Here is a 15,865-nt window from a genome sequence, read left to right on the forward strand (position 1 = left end):
ACACAGAGAAAGACAGATTTGGGATCTATTGTGGAGGTTAACCTGATACAATTTATTAATGAAGTGATGTGTGAAGGAATGAAAAGTGAGGGAACGTGAGAATCAAAACTGACTCCTATGTTCCTGGCTTGGTTCCAGGGAGGAGCAGAGCACAGGGTTTAGAGCCACGCCACACCTAAGTTTGGGTCCCTGAATCCCTGTTGGACCCACATGACTTTCTACATCCCGCCTGCCACCACAATGCCACCACAATGTCCCTCGATTCTGTTCTCCTCAGATTTCTCTGCTTGGGTGGGAGCAGAAGATATGGCTTTCCACGTTTACGTGACCCCAGGCCTTTCTCATGTTGGTGAATAAAAGGGGAAATAAGAAAGAAAGGTATGAAAATAATCACTTCCAATTGTCCTACTGCCAGTCTAGTTTCCATAAGCTCTTAGTTACTAAACCAGAGATGGTAGCACACAACTCAGGGAGGGGGAAGTGGGTAGGAGAAGAAAAGGGAATGGAAGGGAGGGAAGAAACGGAAGAAGCTAGGTTCCAGGGGAGAATAGAAGAATGTGGGGGTCAGACAGACCTGGGCTCACATCCTGCTTCTATGGCTTATGAGCTGATGTATTTGGCAGGATGGTTAACCTCCCTGAACCCAGATTTTGGCACCCCCCAAATGCTCTCCTAATGTCTACTTGCATGATACATTAAACATGGCCACAACTATTTTGCACTTCCTCCCATGAAGAGGAGCAATCTGCTTCCCAGTCCTCTGATCTGGCCTTGTGTAACCTGCTTTGATTGGTGCACCACGGAGGAAATCACAGCACGTTGGGTCTGAACCCAGGCCTCAAGAGGCCTTACAGCTTCTACTTTTTCCCCCTCTTAGAACATTATAACTGTGAGCTTGAGCCAGCCTGCTGGAGCGGCCACCTGAAGGGGAGCCATTGTGCCTCAGCCAACAGCCTGCCAACTACTAGATTTGTGAATGAGGCCACATTCTAGATCATCCGGCCCCTGTCACTCCACCATCTTTCAGCTGAATGCAGCAGCAGGAGTGAGCTCAGGGGACACTAGCAGGAGAGCCACCCAACTATACCCAGCCCCAAATTGCCAGCCCACAGAATTGGAGGCTAATGAATGACTGTTGCATAAGTGTGGAGTGGCTTGTAACGCAGCACAGGCTCTCTGACACACCCAGCAAAAGCATTGTGAGGCTTAAGTGATCTAACACATAAAAATGCACATGCTGTCTAGCATTTAACAAATGCCTACTGTCAGTTTCTATTCCAACTGCTGAGACCATAGGGTGAAGACATATTCTCCGTGACTCTTTTTAAAATAGAAACTCAGAAACTTGTCTTTGAAAAACATATTGCAGTATCAACAGTGTTTTTATTTTTCTATGGCCAAGTTTGCTTTTATCACCAATAGCTGGTATTTTCACTACATTTCGGCAGATTAGGTAGGCTCTGTGACCTAACTTGACCATCACCTAGAACATTGTCTTTATGAGAAAACGCTCAGTGGGTTCCAAACTTCCAACGTTTGTAAGAACATTGGCAATGAGAGAGGCACTGTATTGGGCAATTTCCTGGTGAGAGGCTGAGTGCATTCAAGGCTGAGCAGAGCATAAGCAATGATGATGAGAAGAAATAAGCAAACTGTGCTGAGAGACTGTGGGATGGTTGGCTTGGCTAATTTAGAAATATATAAAAAGCTAATAATAGAGAAATGAGAGTACAGACACCAGGGCTATCCCATCCTGCTATTAATTCGATGCATACTTAGGAGCACCTACTATGTGCTCAGAAGCTGAGGATACTAATGTGAATTAGAGACGTCACAGACTGGGAGTCAAGCCTGATGACTAGAACAGCAGCCTAGTCCTGGCAGCCTGTAAGTGCTATGGTACAGGGACCTCGTAGTGCTCTGGAAACACAGAGGAGGAAGAAACTAACTCTGCCTTGGAAACCAGTGACAGTTTCCTGGAGGAGTTGAATGTTAGAGAATGGGGGAAACTTATTCAACAGAAAAAGCAGCACAGATCTTTAAGAAGGGAGGTGGAAAAGACTTGGATGTGAGAAAGAGAAGGGTTGGCCAAGGCCCAGGGTCCACGGGAAAGACAGAGTGAGAAGGTTAGGAAAAGATCCCATCATGAAGACTCTTGCAGGGCAGACATAGAGCATGGGCTCCGGATGCTCTAGCGTAGAATGTACACCGATGGTTTCAAATATTTTGCTTTGTGCCCCCAGAAGGAAATTTGAAAAGTTATATACCCCTTCCACATTTTAATGGATGTTAAAGTATTATTAATGGGTATCAATTTAAATAGTTGCAAAGAGTATAATTCTAGGCAGACTCTAAATATCATAGTAGAAATCATACATTAATCCCTATGTATCTAAAGGAATCTAAACACTACAGTGATTTATACCTAATCTCATCCACTGAAAAAATTGCAAGCTCAAACTCTTCTTTCACAGTGAGAAATTTATGTTGATAATCCCTCTTGAATTCATATTTCAATAAAAAGTCTATTTTGAATTTTTCTTCCACTATAGAATTTTATCCCAATGTAATATATTTTTATGATTGAAAGATGATTGAAAGTATTTTATTGATCTCACTCTTCTACTTCTTAACACTAAAAATATGAATAAAATTTAAATGAAAATTTTAATTTCCTGTGAATATAACTCTAAGTATTAAAAAATTCTTTTGGATAGAGTTTTTGTTATTAGTAAAATTAAATTTTCTAAGCAATATGTATTGCCAATTTCGTAAAAGTAAAATTTTATTGGGATTGCACTTCTTAGTGAGATGATTGGCCTTTTTGATTCGTACTTATATCTGTTAAAGAATATTACTTATTGGAGGTGGGCGGGGGGTTGGGGTGACTGGGTGATGGGCACTGAGGAGGGCACTTGGTGGGATGAGCACTGGGTGTTATGCTAAATGTTGGCAAATTGAACTCCAATAAAATTTTTTTTTAAAGAATATTACTTATTCATGTAAACAAGCAAGGCTCAAGTATCCTGTCTATTCCTATTTTTCATTTTTAAAGATTATTGATAAGTGGTGAGAAAACATGTTTATTTACGTAAATGGAAATGGAAGGACTTTTGATGGAGCAATGTCATTCAGTTCTTTTACTCCTTCTGAGTTAAATGTCAAAAATCATAAAGTGATCTATCATTGGAAATTATTCTGAATGATCCATCACCTGACAACTCCATTAAGTGTCCCTTCAATCGTGTGGAAAGCAAAGAACTAGAAACCACCTGACTTGTAAAAACATTTGTTATCTAATCAACAGAGTCTTTCATTTTCTCAATTTCTGGGAAGTAAATTAAAATAAGAAAAAAGTTTTACTAAGACTCCTCTTTTAATTATACCTATTAGAATTCACCCAGAGAGACCTTGTTAGAATTTAATATACTCAGAAAGATTTGGGAAGTTGAAATACGTTCTTTTCAATATTTTGCCTATATAATATTTTAAATAAAATCTTTTTTTAAATAATAAATTTATTTTTTATTGGTGTTCAATTTGCCAACATACAGAATAACACCCAGTGCTCATCCCGTCAAGTGCCCTCCTCAGTGCCCACCACCCAGTCACCCCCACCCCCCGTCCTCCTCCCCTTCCACCACCCCTAGTTCGTTTCCCAGAGTTAGGAGTCTTTATGTTCTTATCTTAATGCATACTTCATTTAAATTTTTGTCAAAGTTGGAGCTGCAGATTTAGTTTACCAGGTTATGAGAAATTCCTCTGTATAATCTTAAATGGCAAGTCAGAAAATGTATGGCTTCATTTTTTTTTCACTCCTATATTTGAAATCTAAAATAGATACTTAGAGATAGAAGATGGCTGGATAAAGAAACGGATGAACGGGTGAGTGGGTACGTTGGTGGGTAGGTGGATGGATGGATGGATAAATAGAAGGATAGACTGATGATGGAGGGATAGATAGATAAATGACAGATAGATGACAGATAGATAGATAGATAGATAGATAGATAGATAGATGATAGATAGATAGATAGATGATAGATAGATGATAGAAATAATAGATGATCTTTGACTATGCCCAACAGTTTTTATGTACAAAACTACTTATTAACTTGAAAATTTTCTGCCGGCTAGCAAAGACTTACTACTACCAAAGTTCTTACAAATGTTTTGTTGAAAAAAAAAGTGTTTGATTTTAGATTGTCTACTTAACCATCCAGATTTAGAAATCAAATGGAATAATAAAGCAAGAGCCAAACCCCGTATATACATACCTAGACAATTCTGAGAGGAAATATAGCAAAATATCAATAGTGTTCATCTGGGTTTTGAGATTACAGTTGATTCTTTTTTTTTTTTTTAAGATATTATTTATTTGAGAGAGAGAGAGAGCATGCTTAAGAGAAGGGGGAGGGGCAGAGGGACAAATAGACTCCTTGATGAGCACAGAGCCTGACACAAGACTCAACCCCAGGACTCTGAGATCATGACCTGAGCAGAAGTCAAATGCTTACCCGAATGAGCCACCCAGGTGCCCAAAGTTGATTTTATTCTTTAAAAATCTTTTTCAGTATTTTCTAACATCTCTATGAAAGCCACATATTCCTTTATAATTAGAAAAAAAAACAGAACATTGCATTTTATCGAATAATTTCTCATTGAATAAACTTTTTAATAGTTGCCTTCTACCTTAGTAAACTCTAAAAAAAAATGTGAAATGACGTTTTCTAGAATACCTTAGTTGTTTCTGCTCTCTACTGGGTGCTTTTGCAAACTGGGTCTCATTTAATCCTCCTCCTCATGAGCTTGTTACTTCCCATTTTACAGATAAGACATAGGAGTCTCAGAGAAGTTACACAATGTATTTAAGGACTTTTAAACAAGCAGTGATTCCACTGCTAAGTGATTCTAATCCAGATCAGCTGAAACTTGAAATCTATATGCTTCCAAGTGTCACACTGAATATATTAAAATATGGGATTTTGAAAGTGAACATTGTCAATAACATTAATTAAAATAATCATTGGTATATTGAAGTCTATAGGATTTGTGCATATTTTCTCACAATATTCCTTCCACTTTCTAATGACATTTCTTTGAGATTGAAAGTGTTTAAATTTAATAAGGGGTTACTTATAATTTTTTTCTTTTTGTGTAGCCATTTTGATGTCATATTTATGAATCTTTGAATCCAATGTCACAAAGATTTTCTTCTACGTTTTCGCCTCGAAGTTTCATAGTTTTAGCTCTTACCTTGAGACCTATGAATTGAATTAATAATTGTGTTTGATTTGAAATGGGGAATTAGATAGTGTCACTTTTCAAACAGTGTTTTACAAAATTTTTGGCTAGTCTAGTTTCTTTGCATTTTCATATACATTTTAGAATCATCTTGCCAATTCTTACCAAAAAAAGATGTTAGGATTTTGTTTGGAATTGTATTTAGTCTATGGGTCAGTTTGGAGAATACTGCTATCTGAACACCACTTGAGAGTCTTCCAGTCCATTAGCATAATCCATCTCTCATTTCTGTAAAGCATGCTCTAATTTCTCTCAACAATGGTTTCTAGTTTTCAGTGTAGAGGAATTGCATTCCTTTTATTAAATCTATTCCTAGGTATTTTTTATTATATTGTGAATGAAATTCTTAATTTCAGTTCTTGAAAATTTGTTGCTAATATAAACAAACACTACTGGTTTTTATATTAATCTTGAATCTTGCAATCTTATTAAACTTTCCTATTCGTTATAGTTAATTTGTTGTAAATACCTCACGATTTTCTACATTCAGGATCATGTTGTCTGAAAATAAAGACAATTTAACTTATTCCTTTCCAATTTGCATGCTTCTATTATTTTTATTTCTTTATTAAACTGAATAGAACTTTCAACAAAATGTTGACTAGAAGTGGTGAGGGTGGACATCCTTCCTATGTTCCTGACCTTAGGAGGAGCATTCACTCTTCCATCATTAAGTATGAAGCTAGCACTAGGGTTCTCATACATGCTCTTTGTCAGGTTAAGAAAGTTCCTTTTGCTTTCATAATTTGTTGAGCATTTTTGACTTGGATGGGTGATAGATTTTGTCAAATAATGTTTCTATTTCTTCTGGGCTGATAATGTAGTTATAGCATCTACTCTACTAATTCGGTATATTCCATTAATTGATATTCAGATATTAAAACAACCATACATTCCTTGGATAAATCCCACTTGATCATGCTGTTTAATTCATTTTATATGTTGCTGGATTCAGTTTGCTGATGTTTTGTCAAGGATTTTTGCCAATTTTGAATTTTCTTATAGCATACATGTTTAAAGTCATAAATTTTTCTCTAGGAACTGTTTCAGCTATAGTCCATAAAATTTGATATATTGTATTTTCAATTTCATTTAAGCCAAACTATTTTCTAATTTCTCTAAAATTTCCTCTTTTATCTTTTTTTTTTTTTTTTAATAAGTGTGTGTTGTCTTACTTGCGCCTAATGGTTTTTTTCCTTCAGATTTGTTCCTATTGTTGATTTCTGATTTAACTGGAAAAATGTTTGTATGACTTCAGTTTTAAAAAATGGATTGATATTTGTCTTATTGCCTAGTATATGGTCTATGCTGGACAATGTGCCATGTATGGTTAAAAAAAATAATATGTACTTTGCTGTAGTTGAATGGAGTGTTCTATAGGTGTTGGTTGGGTTAAGTTAGTGGTTAGTGTTGTTCACATCCTTACTTTTTGTCCCCTTGTTCAGTTACAGAAGGAAGAGCATTGACATTTTCAACTATTTTGTTGAATTATCTGTTTTTCTTTTGGGATTTTTAATTAAATTTTTAAAGTTTTGTTTTTTGGGGGGCTCTGTTATTAAGTGTACATTTACAATTGTTACTTCTTTCTTGATATATTGACCTCTTTAACATTATGGAAGATTCCTCTTTGTCTTAGGATTCTTTCTTATCTTCTGTTTAAGAGAGAGAGAGAAAGTATGAGCAGGGGAGTGGCAGAGAGAGTGGGAGAGAGAGAATCCCAAGCAAGCTCCATGTTCAGTGTGGAGCCTGATGTGGGGCTTGGTCCCATAACCCTGAGATCATGACCTGAGCTGAAATCAAGAGTTGGACACCCAACTGACTGAGTCACCAGACACCCCAGGATTATTTCATATCTTAAAGTATATTTTGTCTGATAATAATAATGATATATTTATTCCAACTATCTTACAATTCAAACTATTTGCCTTTGAATCTAAAGTGTGTCTTCAGTAGACAAAATATAGTTGGATCTTGCCTTGTTTATCTATTATGATCATATTGTCTTTTGATGGCATGTACAGTTCATTTACATACATCAGAGCTATGGAAATAGCTGTAAAATAGAGATGGAAACATCATAATTGTACAGGGATTTTACTATGCTTAATGCTTCATTACATTTTTTTTTCCTCTTTCCCATAGTACATTTGATCAATGATCTACTTTTACCCTGCTCTCCAAAATTTATTCATATTCTTCCTGAAGAAAAGCATACTGTTATCTTGAGTTTTGGTTTTTTTGCTCTCTTTCTGACCTTTCTTCAAAGTTGTGGCACTCTCTCTCTCTCTCTCTCTCTCTGGTGTCTTTGTGGTCTTTCTCTTCAGAGTTGTGACCCATAGAACAATCCAGGAAAAAAGGCAAATGGAGTTGTGGTGCAAGTTTAGATGATCAGAAACCTACCATTTGTGCTAAGGTCGAGGTTAAATTCTATGATAATTTAAAAATAAAAGGTGTGAAAAGTGGGGGGCTAAGTGCAGGGGGAGCCAGTGGGTGAGTGGCTAGAGCAGCATGGTCTGAAGGACCTGGAAAGGTGGAGCTGAGCAGCAGGTCCTCGGTGTGTGCTGTGGAGATTGCATTGCTGAGATGAGTCCAAGGAGCTACACCAGCCGTGACACCCACGTGGGAGCTCTGGGGACTGGGGACAGAGGCCCAACCTCAGAGGCCGAGAACTTAAATGTCAGAGTGGTACAAAAGGCCTCCCTCAGAGCTGAGACCAACCCTCAGAGAAGAAAGGAGAAGAGAACCCCAGAGTACTCAGAGGAGAGTAACTGTAAACACAGAAGGGGTAGGATGGAATGTTTTCCGCTATCAGCAGCAGCGATGGCCTATGAACAAGTGTTCAGTTACAGAGAAATAGAGAAAATGAAATTTCTGGATATAAAATTGTGACCATAAATTTTCAAACTTCTCTGCGGCGCTATCTAAATCTTTCCTATTTTTGTCAGTGACACTGTCATTTTACCACTCACTGCTTTTCTCCTTATCATTCAAGCTATGAAGTCATTTCTGACCACTCTGTGTGGGTTGCAGGGGAGTGGTGTGGGGAGGGAAGAGGAGAGGTTTTAACGGACTGAAGGATTTTATATATTTAAGCAAGCATGGATAAGGGGGAAGAAAGGTAGGTTTTTTTTTTTTTAACCTTTTAGAAGACTTCCTGAGCACCACAAAGTGCTTTAAAAAAAAACAAACTCAAAACTCAGTGAATTAATTTAAAATGTCAGTGATTTAGAAACATAAGGATTACTTTGCTCCTAAATCACCCATGTAAAGAAAATGATGTTTTGCAAAAATGAACATGGCTTATTATTGATTCCATAACATTTGGAAAGTGGCAGAAAGAGGCACTGCTTGTTCAAGCACAGAAGAATCAGCATTTGCTTAGTGATCAAATGACATATACAGTCCTGTGCAAACAAATTATGGTAAATTGGGAAAGGGGCCACTGGGGCTTTGCACAGCTTGATTTTGGAATATATTTAAGATGATTGCCTCCAGGTCTACTGCTTGGTCCCTACTGCAGAGTCTCCTTGTGAGACTGGGGTTGAAAGTGTTTGTTTATGAGAGGAACGTTGGCTCAATCACTCTGTAACTTCTGGGTAGTTTCTTTTGAGTGTCTCTCCGGTCACAGCAATCCTTACTTCCATGAAAGCTGTCTCCTCACCCCATGGGTCTGACAGATACACCTGTACCTCTCCTCACTGCCAGTTGCGCCTTATTCAGTAGTCTAAAGACAGCCCAGATTCTTTCTGCTGGGAAGCTGGATGAACAACGAGAAGGAGAGTCCATCTCTGTGTGTGCTGAACAATTGCAGACAAATTCTGGCCTGTGGGAGCCCATAATCGACCAAAGAGCCTGGAGAGGTAAAACCTGCTGGTCTGTAGGGTCAGAGAAGGAGGCAGTACCAAAAGGTCAGGAAAGAACTTCCTAGGAGCCTGTCAACCACCATTTTTTGGATCCTGGCTCATTTTTTGGCTCATGTTTTTAGGCCTGACTATGTTTTCCTGCCTTTTGGTTCTAAAATTCATTCCTAGGATTTTTCATTAAAAAACGTCCTCCTTTTATTTTTATTTATTTATTTATTTATTTATTTATTTATTTATTTATTTAGCTTAGCTTAGCTCAGCTCAAGTTAATTTCTGTTACTCACAACCACAAGAGTTATACTCTGTGTCACCAAAACCCAATGTCTGGGAAATAAGATGAGGGGATGAGCACATGACAATAGGAAGACAATACTTAAAACAACAAATTATTTATTTATTTATTTATTTATTTATTTACTTATTTATTTATTTATTATTTTAAAGATTTTATTTATTTATTTATGAGAGATGCAGAGAGGCAGAGACATAGGCAGAGGGAGAAGCAGGCTCCCTGCAGGGAACCCGTTGTAGGACTCAATCCCGGGACCCCAGGATCATGCCCTGAGCTGAAGGCAGATGTTCAACCACTGAGCTACCCAGGTGCCCCTAAACAACAAATTTTTAAATATTTAGATACACAAAAAGCACAAAAGACAGAAGAAAAAATAGACAAATGGGACTTCATTAAGATGTAAAACTTTTGTACTTCCAAAGATACCATCAAGAAAGTGAAAAAAAAACTTCCACAGAATGGGAGAAAATATTTACAAATTATATATTTGGTAATGGATATGTGTCTAGAGTATATATAAAGAGCTTCTACAATTCAACAATAAAAAGACAATAATCCAGTTTAAAAATGGGCAAAGGAGGGGCACCTGGGTGGCTCATTCAGTTAAGCATCTGACTCTTAATTTCAGCTCAGGTCATGATCTCAGGGTCTCGGGATGGATCCCCGCTTTGGGCTCCTCGCTCAGCATGGAGTCTGTTAGAGATTCTCTCTCTCTCTTCCTCTTCCCCTCCCTCCGCTCATGCTCTCAGTAAACAAACAAACAAACAAACTTTTAATAAGAGGGCAAATGACTTGAGTAGACATTTTGTCAAAGAAGATATGCAAATGGTCAATAAACAGGCAGAAAGATGTTCAACATCATTATTATTTTGGGAAGTACAAATCAAAACCACAGTGAGGTATATCATTCCATATACTCTAGGATGACTATAATAAGAAAGATAATAACAAGGTATTGGCAAGGTTGTGGGAAAACCTTACCCTCATGCACTAATAGTGAAGATGTAAAACAGTGCCGCAGCTCTAGAAAACACTTTGGAGGTTCTCAAAATGTTAAACAAAGTTATCATATGACCTGGAAATTCCACTCCTAAGTATATACCCAAGGGAAAAGAAAATGAATACCCCCACACAGAAACTTATACATGGGTACTTGTATCAGAATTAGTCATACAAGCTAAGAACCGGGAACAATGCATGTGTCCATCACTGATGACTAGATAAGCAATGTGGGGCATATTCAGACAATGAAATATTATTAATTCGTAAGAAGAAATGACATTGGTGCATGCTTAAAAGCATTATGCTAAGTCAATGTAGCCTGTAACAAAACGCCATATATTGTATCATTACATTTTTGGAAAATGTTCATAGATGTAAGGGAGATTAGTGGTTTCCAGGGACTGAAGAGAGAGGGAGGTGGGGAGTGACTACTAATAAATGTTGGGTTTCTTGTCAGCATCATAAAAATGTTTGGGTTAAATATTGATGACCAATACACAACTTATGAATATACTAAATAAACAATTTAAAAGGGTTTACTTTATGGTATATGAATTATATCTCAACAAAGCTATAAAATAAAATTTTATTTAAAAAAATATGGGTAAGAAATCTATTGCCCCAACTTAATCACTTAAAAAAAAACCCTATAATCACACCTACAGTGAAATCTAAGGCAGGTTTTAACTGGCTGTGTAAACTGGCCAAATTTCTTATTTCTCTAGGTCTCAATTGTTTCTCCTGCCAAGTGGGAATAATGATGATATATATCTGGTAGGGTCATTTTAATGATCAAATGAGATAGTTCATATAAACTTCTTTGGAAGACTGTTAATGACACAGTACATGCTCAATAAATGTTAGCAGGGATGCCTGGGTGGTTCAGGGCATGATCTTGGAGTCCTGGGATTGAGTCCTACATCGGGCTCCCTGCATGGAGCCTGCTTCTCCCTCCGCCTGTGTCTCTGCCTCTCTCTCTCTGTGTCTCTCATGAATAAATAAATAAAATCTTTAAAAATGATTAACTCATAATGATTAACTTACAAATGTAATTCTTACAGGTGAAGACCCCTTCCTTTCCCCGTGTACCACTCCAATTAGCCCAGATGCAACTCGGAGAAAATATGGAAGGTGGCATGGAGAAATGCCCAGAAGCTTCAAGAATGGCTACGGACCAGTAGCAAAAAAATTTTCATGGGTAGGAAACAAACATGATCACTAAAAGCACATCTTCATAAAAATGTTTAGAACCAAATTAATTTAATCAAACTCCATGAAAAATTGGGAAGCAGAACTACTTCCATGTGTTGAGAAGGTGACTATAAATATTTTTATTTTATTACGATTTTATAAATCAAAGCCAGTGTATACTTCTACGAACAAGATGAAACTTTATTTTGGGATGGTGATTAGGAGATTGCTGGTGGCTAACAAAGATTATTCCTGACTGCTCAATTGGATGATCAGAAATCCAACTACCTGACCAACTTTTCTCAAGATTTTTGCTGTCTAGAGTCTTTCGAGAAGGAGGTAATGGCAATGGAATCTTTGAGACACCTGAAGCTCCCTTCTTGCCTGGCAACACTTGGGTAGAAATACTTATAAATTTCTAAAACTTTATCCCACTCCTCTTCCTTTTCCCTCAGCTTATACTACTTTTACCTTCCCTGGCAACTTTATGAATATGATGAGGTTCTTGTAGTCAGCAGTTGTCTGCTTTGAAATAGTTTGTCTTTGCTCTGTGCTTCTCGACTTCCTGCTGGCTCTCCCATGGACACTGCAGTTTATAGGGTGCCTGAGAGGAGGAGTATTATCGTGTGCCCTAAGCACCTAGTTTGTCTTTCATTTTAAAGAACTGTAATCTTTACAGTCCAGATTCTCATTTTTTCCCCCTAAACTGGACAGTGAACTTCCTGAGGACAGAGGCATTTTAAAAATAATTGTTATTCACCTTTGTACCTCTAGCTCCGAGTGCAGGGCCTGGCATGTGGTGGCCACTCAGTGACCATGTGGGGAGTGGGCACGTAGGAATGTTTGGAAAGTGTCTTTGTGCCAGTGAATTTGAAGTCATATCGTCTTGCTTTTCATCAGAAAGTAGCGGAAGCCCAACCAGCCATCCCTTCTCTTCTCCTGCCTCCTCCATGATACTCTTCCTACCACTAGCTGTGAATGAGCTTACTTCACTGCTTCATAAAACATTCCCCACATTTGCCCCTGTAAGCCAGAGCACCTCCAGGTTCCCTTTAGAAGATACTCCCTCCCCCTGTTGCTGTGACTGTTGGTGTTAAGGGCTCACATCAAGTATCTCTGCAGGCATTGCCTCTACCCAATGCTCCCCACTGGGGGCAGTTCATATTCAGTGACTGTTCAATGGGGGCAGTTCTAGGGTCTGGATCCACCTCAGACCACTCCAAAGAGCCAATTTAGTCCAGAACTTCCTGTGGGATTGACAGAAGGGGTGTGTGTGTGTGTGTGTGTGTGTGGCTATAGCGCAGCCCATATTTTCCTCCTACCTGCTCCCTCTGTTCCATCCCTCCTCATGGTGTTTTCCCCAAGAGCACACCTCAATAAACTCCCCTGTGCACAAATTTCTGAGCCCGTTTCTCCATGCAACCAATCCAAATAGTGAGACCCCAACTGGGACTGCCTGCAGCCCCTGGCTCAGCACAGCCGGTGCTGAGTAAATGTCGATCACGACAGACTCATCTTGCCCTGGCCTTTCTTCTGACCATGAGGACAGGTCAACAACTCCAGGCAGAGTTAGCCAGAAGCTGTGAATTGGGTAAATGGGTGCTAAACCATCACCAAGCCTAACCAGCAAACAGACTCCCTGAGCTCTTGGGGCTGTGGAGTAGTTGCATAGGAAACCAAACAAACCCTGTGGCTGACGAGGACGGCCACAAATTCCTCAACACACCTCACAAAAAGGACGGAACTATGTCCTCAATCTGAGTGGAAGGACCAGGACATCCTGAGCAATAGAAGATGACAGAGATGATGCTGTCTGAAGTCAAAGGCCATCTTCTTTCTGCTGTGCGACGCTGCCCACTGTCCTTCTGAAAGGGGTAAGCATTTCAGGCTCTTATAAGAGCTGTCCATGCAAGAGAAAAAATTCCTATCACCAACAAGGTGGAAGACTTTTATAATGAATTCAAACTAGCAATTGTATAGGGTATTTGCGTGCAATAGTATGAGTGCTCACTCTCAGGCTCAGAGGTTTTCTTTTTTTTTTTTCTCAGAGGTTTTCTATGTTGGTGAGGTTATTGGCACCCTACTGGGAGTTCATAGCTATTGACATCATTAAATAGGTGATATACTATGCAAGCAAAGTATTTGACCCCACTGTTACATCCACATGAAAATACACAAACCTTACCTACCTACACAGGTGTGGCCATTGGAGTATCTGGCGCTGGCCTGGTCCTCAGAGGCTGGAGAGGCCCATGTGTGAATGGGCAGGAGTAAGAACAGAGGAGTCGCCAAACAGATGTTCCAGGGGGACTTCATTTCGGAGCCGTGCACCAGGAGAGCCTGGCTACAGAGGCAGCCCACTGAGGGACCCTGAAGCCAGGGCCACAGGAGCTCTCAGAGAACTCTCCTTCTCTTCCGTCCTCGTTCTCTCTTTGACAACCCCCCCACACTCTGCTCACTCTCACATATACACACTTATCATAAGTGTGAAGGGACTAGAGAAACATATAAACACTCACAGACCCACTCCTTCCTCTTGCAGAACCCTGAGAGAGAGCCAGAAGCCTGCACCGGAAAGAGCTGCAGGGAGCCCCTGGCAGGCAGGTTTTCGGAGTTAAAAACTGCAGCAGAAGGACAAACCCAAGTGGCAGCAATGGCAACAGTGTGCCCTTCTGTGCTCGCCCGCCCTCACCTGCCGGCCAAAGTTGGTCATAAGCCCTGGAACCTCCAGTCTTACGGGAAACATCCTGTGGGGTGGTTAGGAGGCCCTTCCCCTTTCGTTCTTGCAAAACGAAACAAAACTAAAACTGAAGAAAAAAAAATAAACCACAAACACACACTCTTTAGCAATTTGATCAGCAGTGTCCACACGTTATAGAAATTATAAGTTCCTGTATCCTGAAGTTTGTTTTGCTCTGAACAATTTTTTTTTTTCCTCTGGACAATTTTGTATGGTGAGACTGAACTCATTCTGCTGCTAAAGAATATTCTGGTCAAGTAGTTCTCCTCTGGAGTAGTTGGATTATTCTTTCGAGGGTCAAGTTTTCTCATGGCCTTCGGTCTTGCGTACAGGAAATAAGCAACGCAGACAGTAATGGGCAGTCGGCACAGCTGGATCTTAAATCTAATGAGAAAAAACAATGTGCTAGAATTAACCTGTTCATATTTACTTGCCTATGTATGATCCATCTCTTTTCTCCAGATTTTTGAAACATGTTTATATTCCCCACCTGTAGCTGATCTGTTCATTTTTAAGAGACTGATTTTCTGTGTTGAAGATGAGAACTGAATGCTGTTTTTCTGTGGGGAAAAAAAAAACCTGAACCAGATCACAGATAAAGAAAAGACATATAATCTAAGTACTTTGTTCTAAAACAGAGCAAAGTCATATGCCATTCTCAGACAAGATAAGGGGACTGGGCCAAAATACCACAACCTAGATAAATCTGGGAGGTCCTGTAATTTTTACTCTCCTTGATTAGGCTCTGAGGAAAGCTTATTATTAACTTCATGAAATATTATGAAATGAAAAATTATGAAAGCTATCAGACTTGGTGGAGAGCTCTCCTTCTCCTCTTCCTCCTCCTCTTCCTCCTCTTGCTTTTATTTAAGGAGTAGTGTTCAAAATAGCACACAGAGCTTTAGAGTTGTATGCTTTCCAGGATGTAGGAAATACAATTTTTATGGTTTAAAGATTGCTTTGTAGCCATTAGCTTAATAAATGCCAATTTGTCAAATCTCTGAATCTGCAGCAGAGATATCACATGCCAGAGTGATTCCCTGCTTATGTCCTGGGATAGGTTGGACCAACAGACACCGTGGATGACCTTGGTCATCACAGGCCTGTGACTTCCTTTGAGGCTAGTCCTCAGGGTCCCTGATCCTGTAACTTAGGAAAGCTCTGGAGGTCACCAGGACTACCACAGCAGGCAGGGCCTAGAGAAGTTCCAGAGACTTCCTAAAGAGGCAGGATAATGGAATGATTAAGAGCTCATACTGCAAAGACAAAAAAGACCCATGTTAAAATATTACACCTATTGTTTACCTCTGAGTAATGTACTAGATCAGTAATATAACCTTTAAATGCTTCACTTTCCTCATTTATATTGGGATAATAATATTTGTCCTACAAGGTTGCTGGAAGGACTAAAATAGATGATGTAACCAAACTATAAAGCAGTGAACCTGGCAGGAAGAAAGTGCTTGGTAAATC

At 39.2% G+C, this 15,865-nt stretch overlaps 1 protein-coding gene across 2 annotated transcripts in view; it reads right to left on the reverse strand.

Moving 5' to 3' along the window:
* AOAH (acyloxyacyl hydrolase) overlaps positions 1-14,455 on the reverse strand; it is a 160,167-nt gene extending 145,712 nt beyond the window's left edge. Inside the window, exon 1 of one of the 2 annotated variants that reach the window (XM_025985823.2) lies at positions 13,842-14,455. In XM_025985823.2, the coding sequence (XP_025841608.2) occupies positions 13,842-13,968 (127 nt within the window). In that variant the 5' untranslated portion in view covers positions 13,969-14,455. The remainder of the gene's footprint in view (positions 1-13,841) is intronic. The other variant, XM_072764737.1, reaches the window with a different exon arrangement.
* Positions 14,456-15,865: the final 1,410 nt, after the last annotated feature.

Source organism: Vulpes vulpes, chromosome 7, assembly GCF_048418805.1.
Source record: "Vulpes vulpes isolate BD-2025 chromosome 7, VulVul3, whole genome shotgun sequence".
Classification (NCBI taxonomy): domain Eukaryota; kingdom Metazoa; phylum Chordata; class Mammalia; order Carnivora; family Canidae; genus Vulpes; species Vulpes vulpes.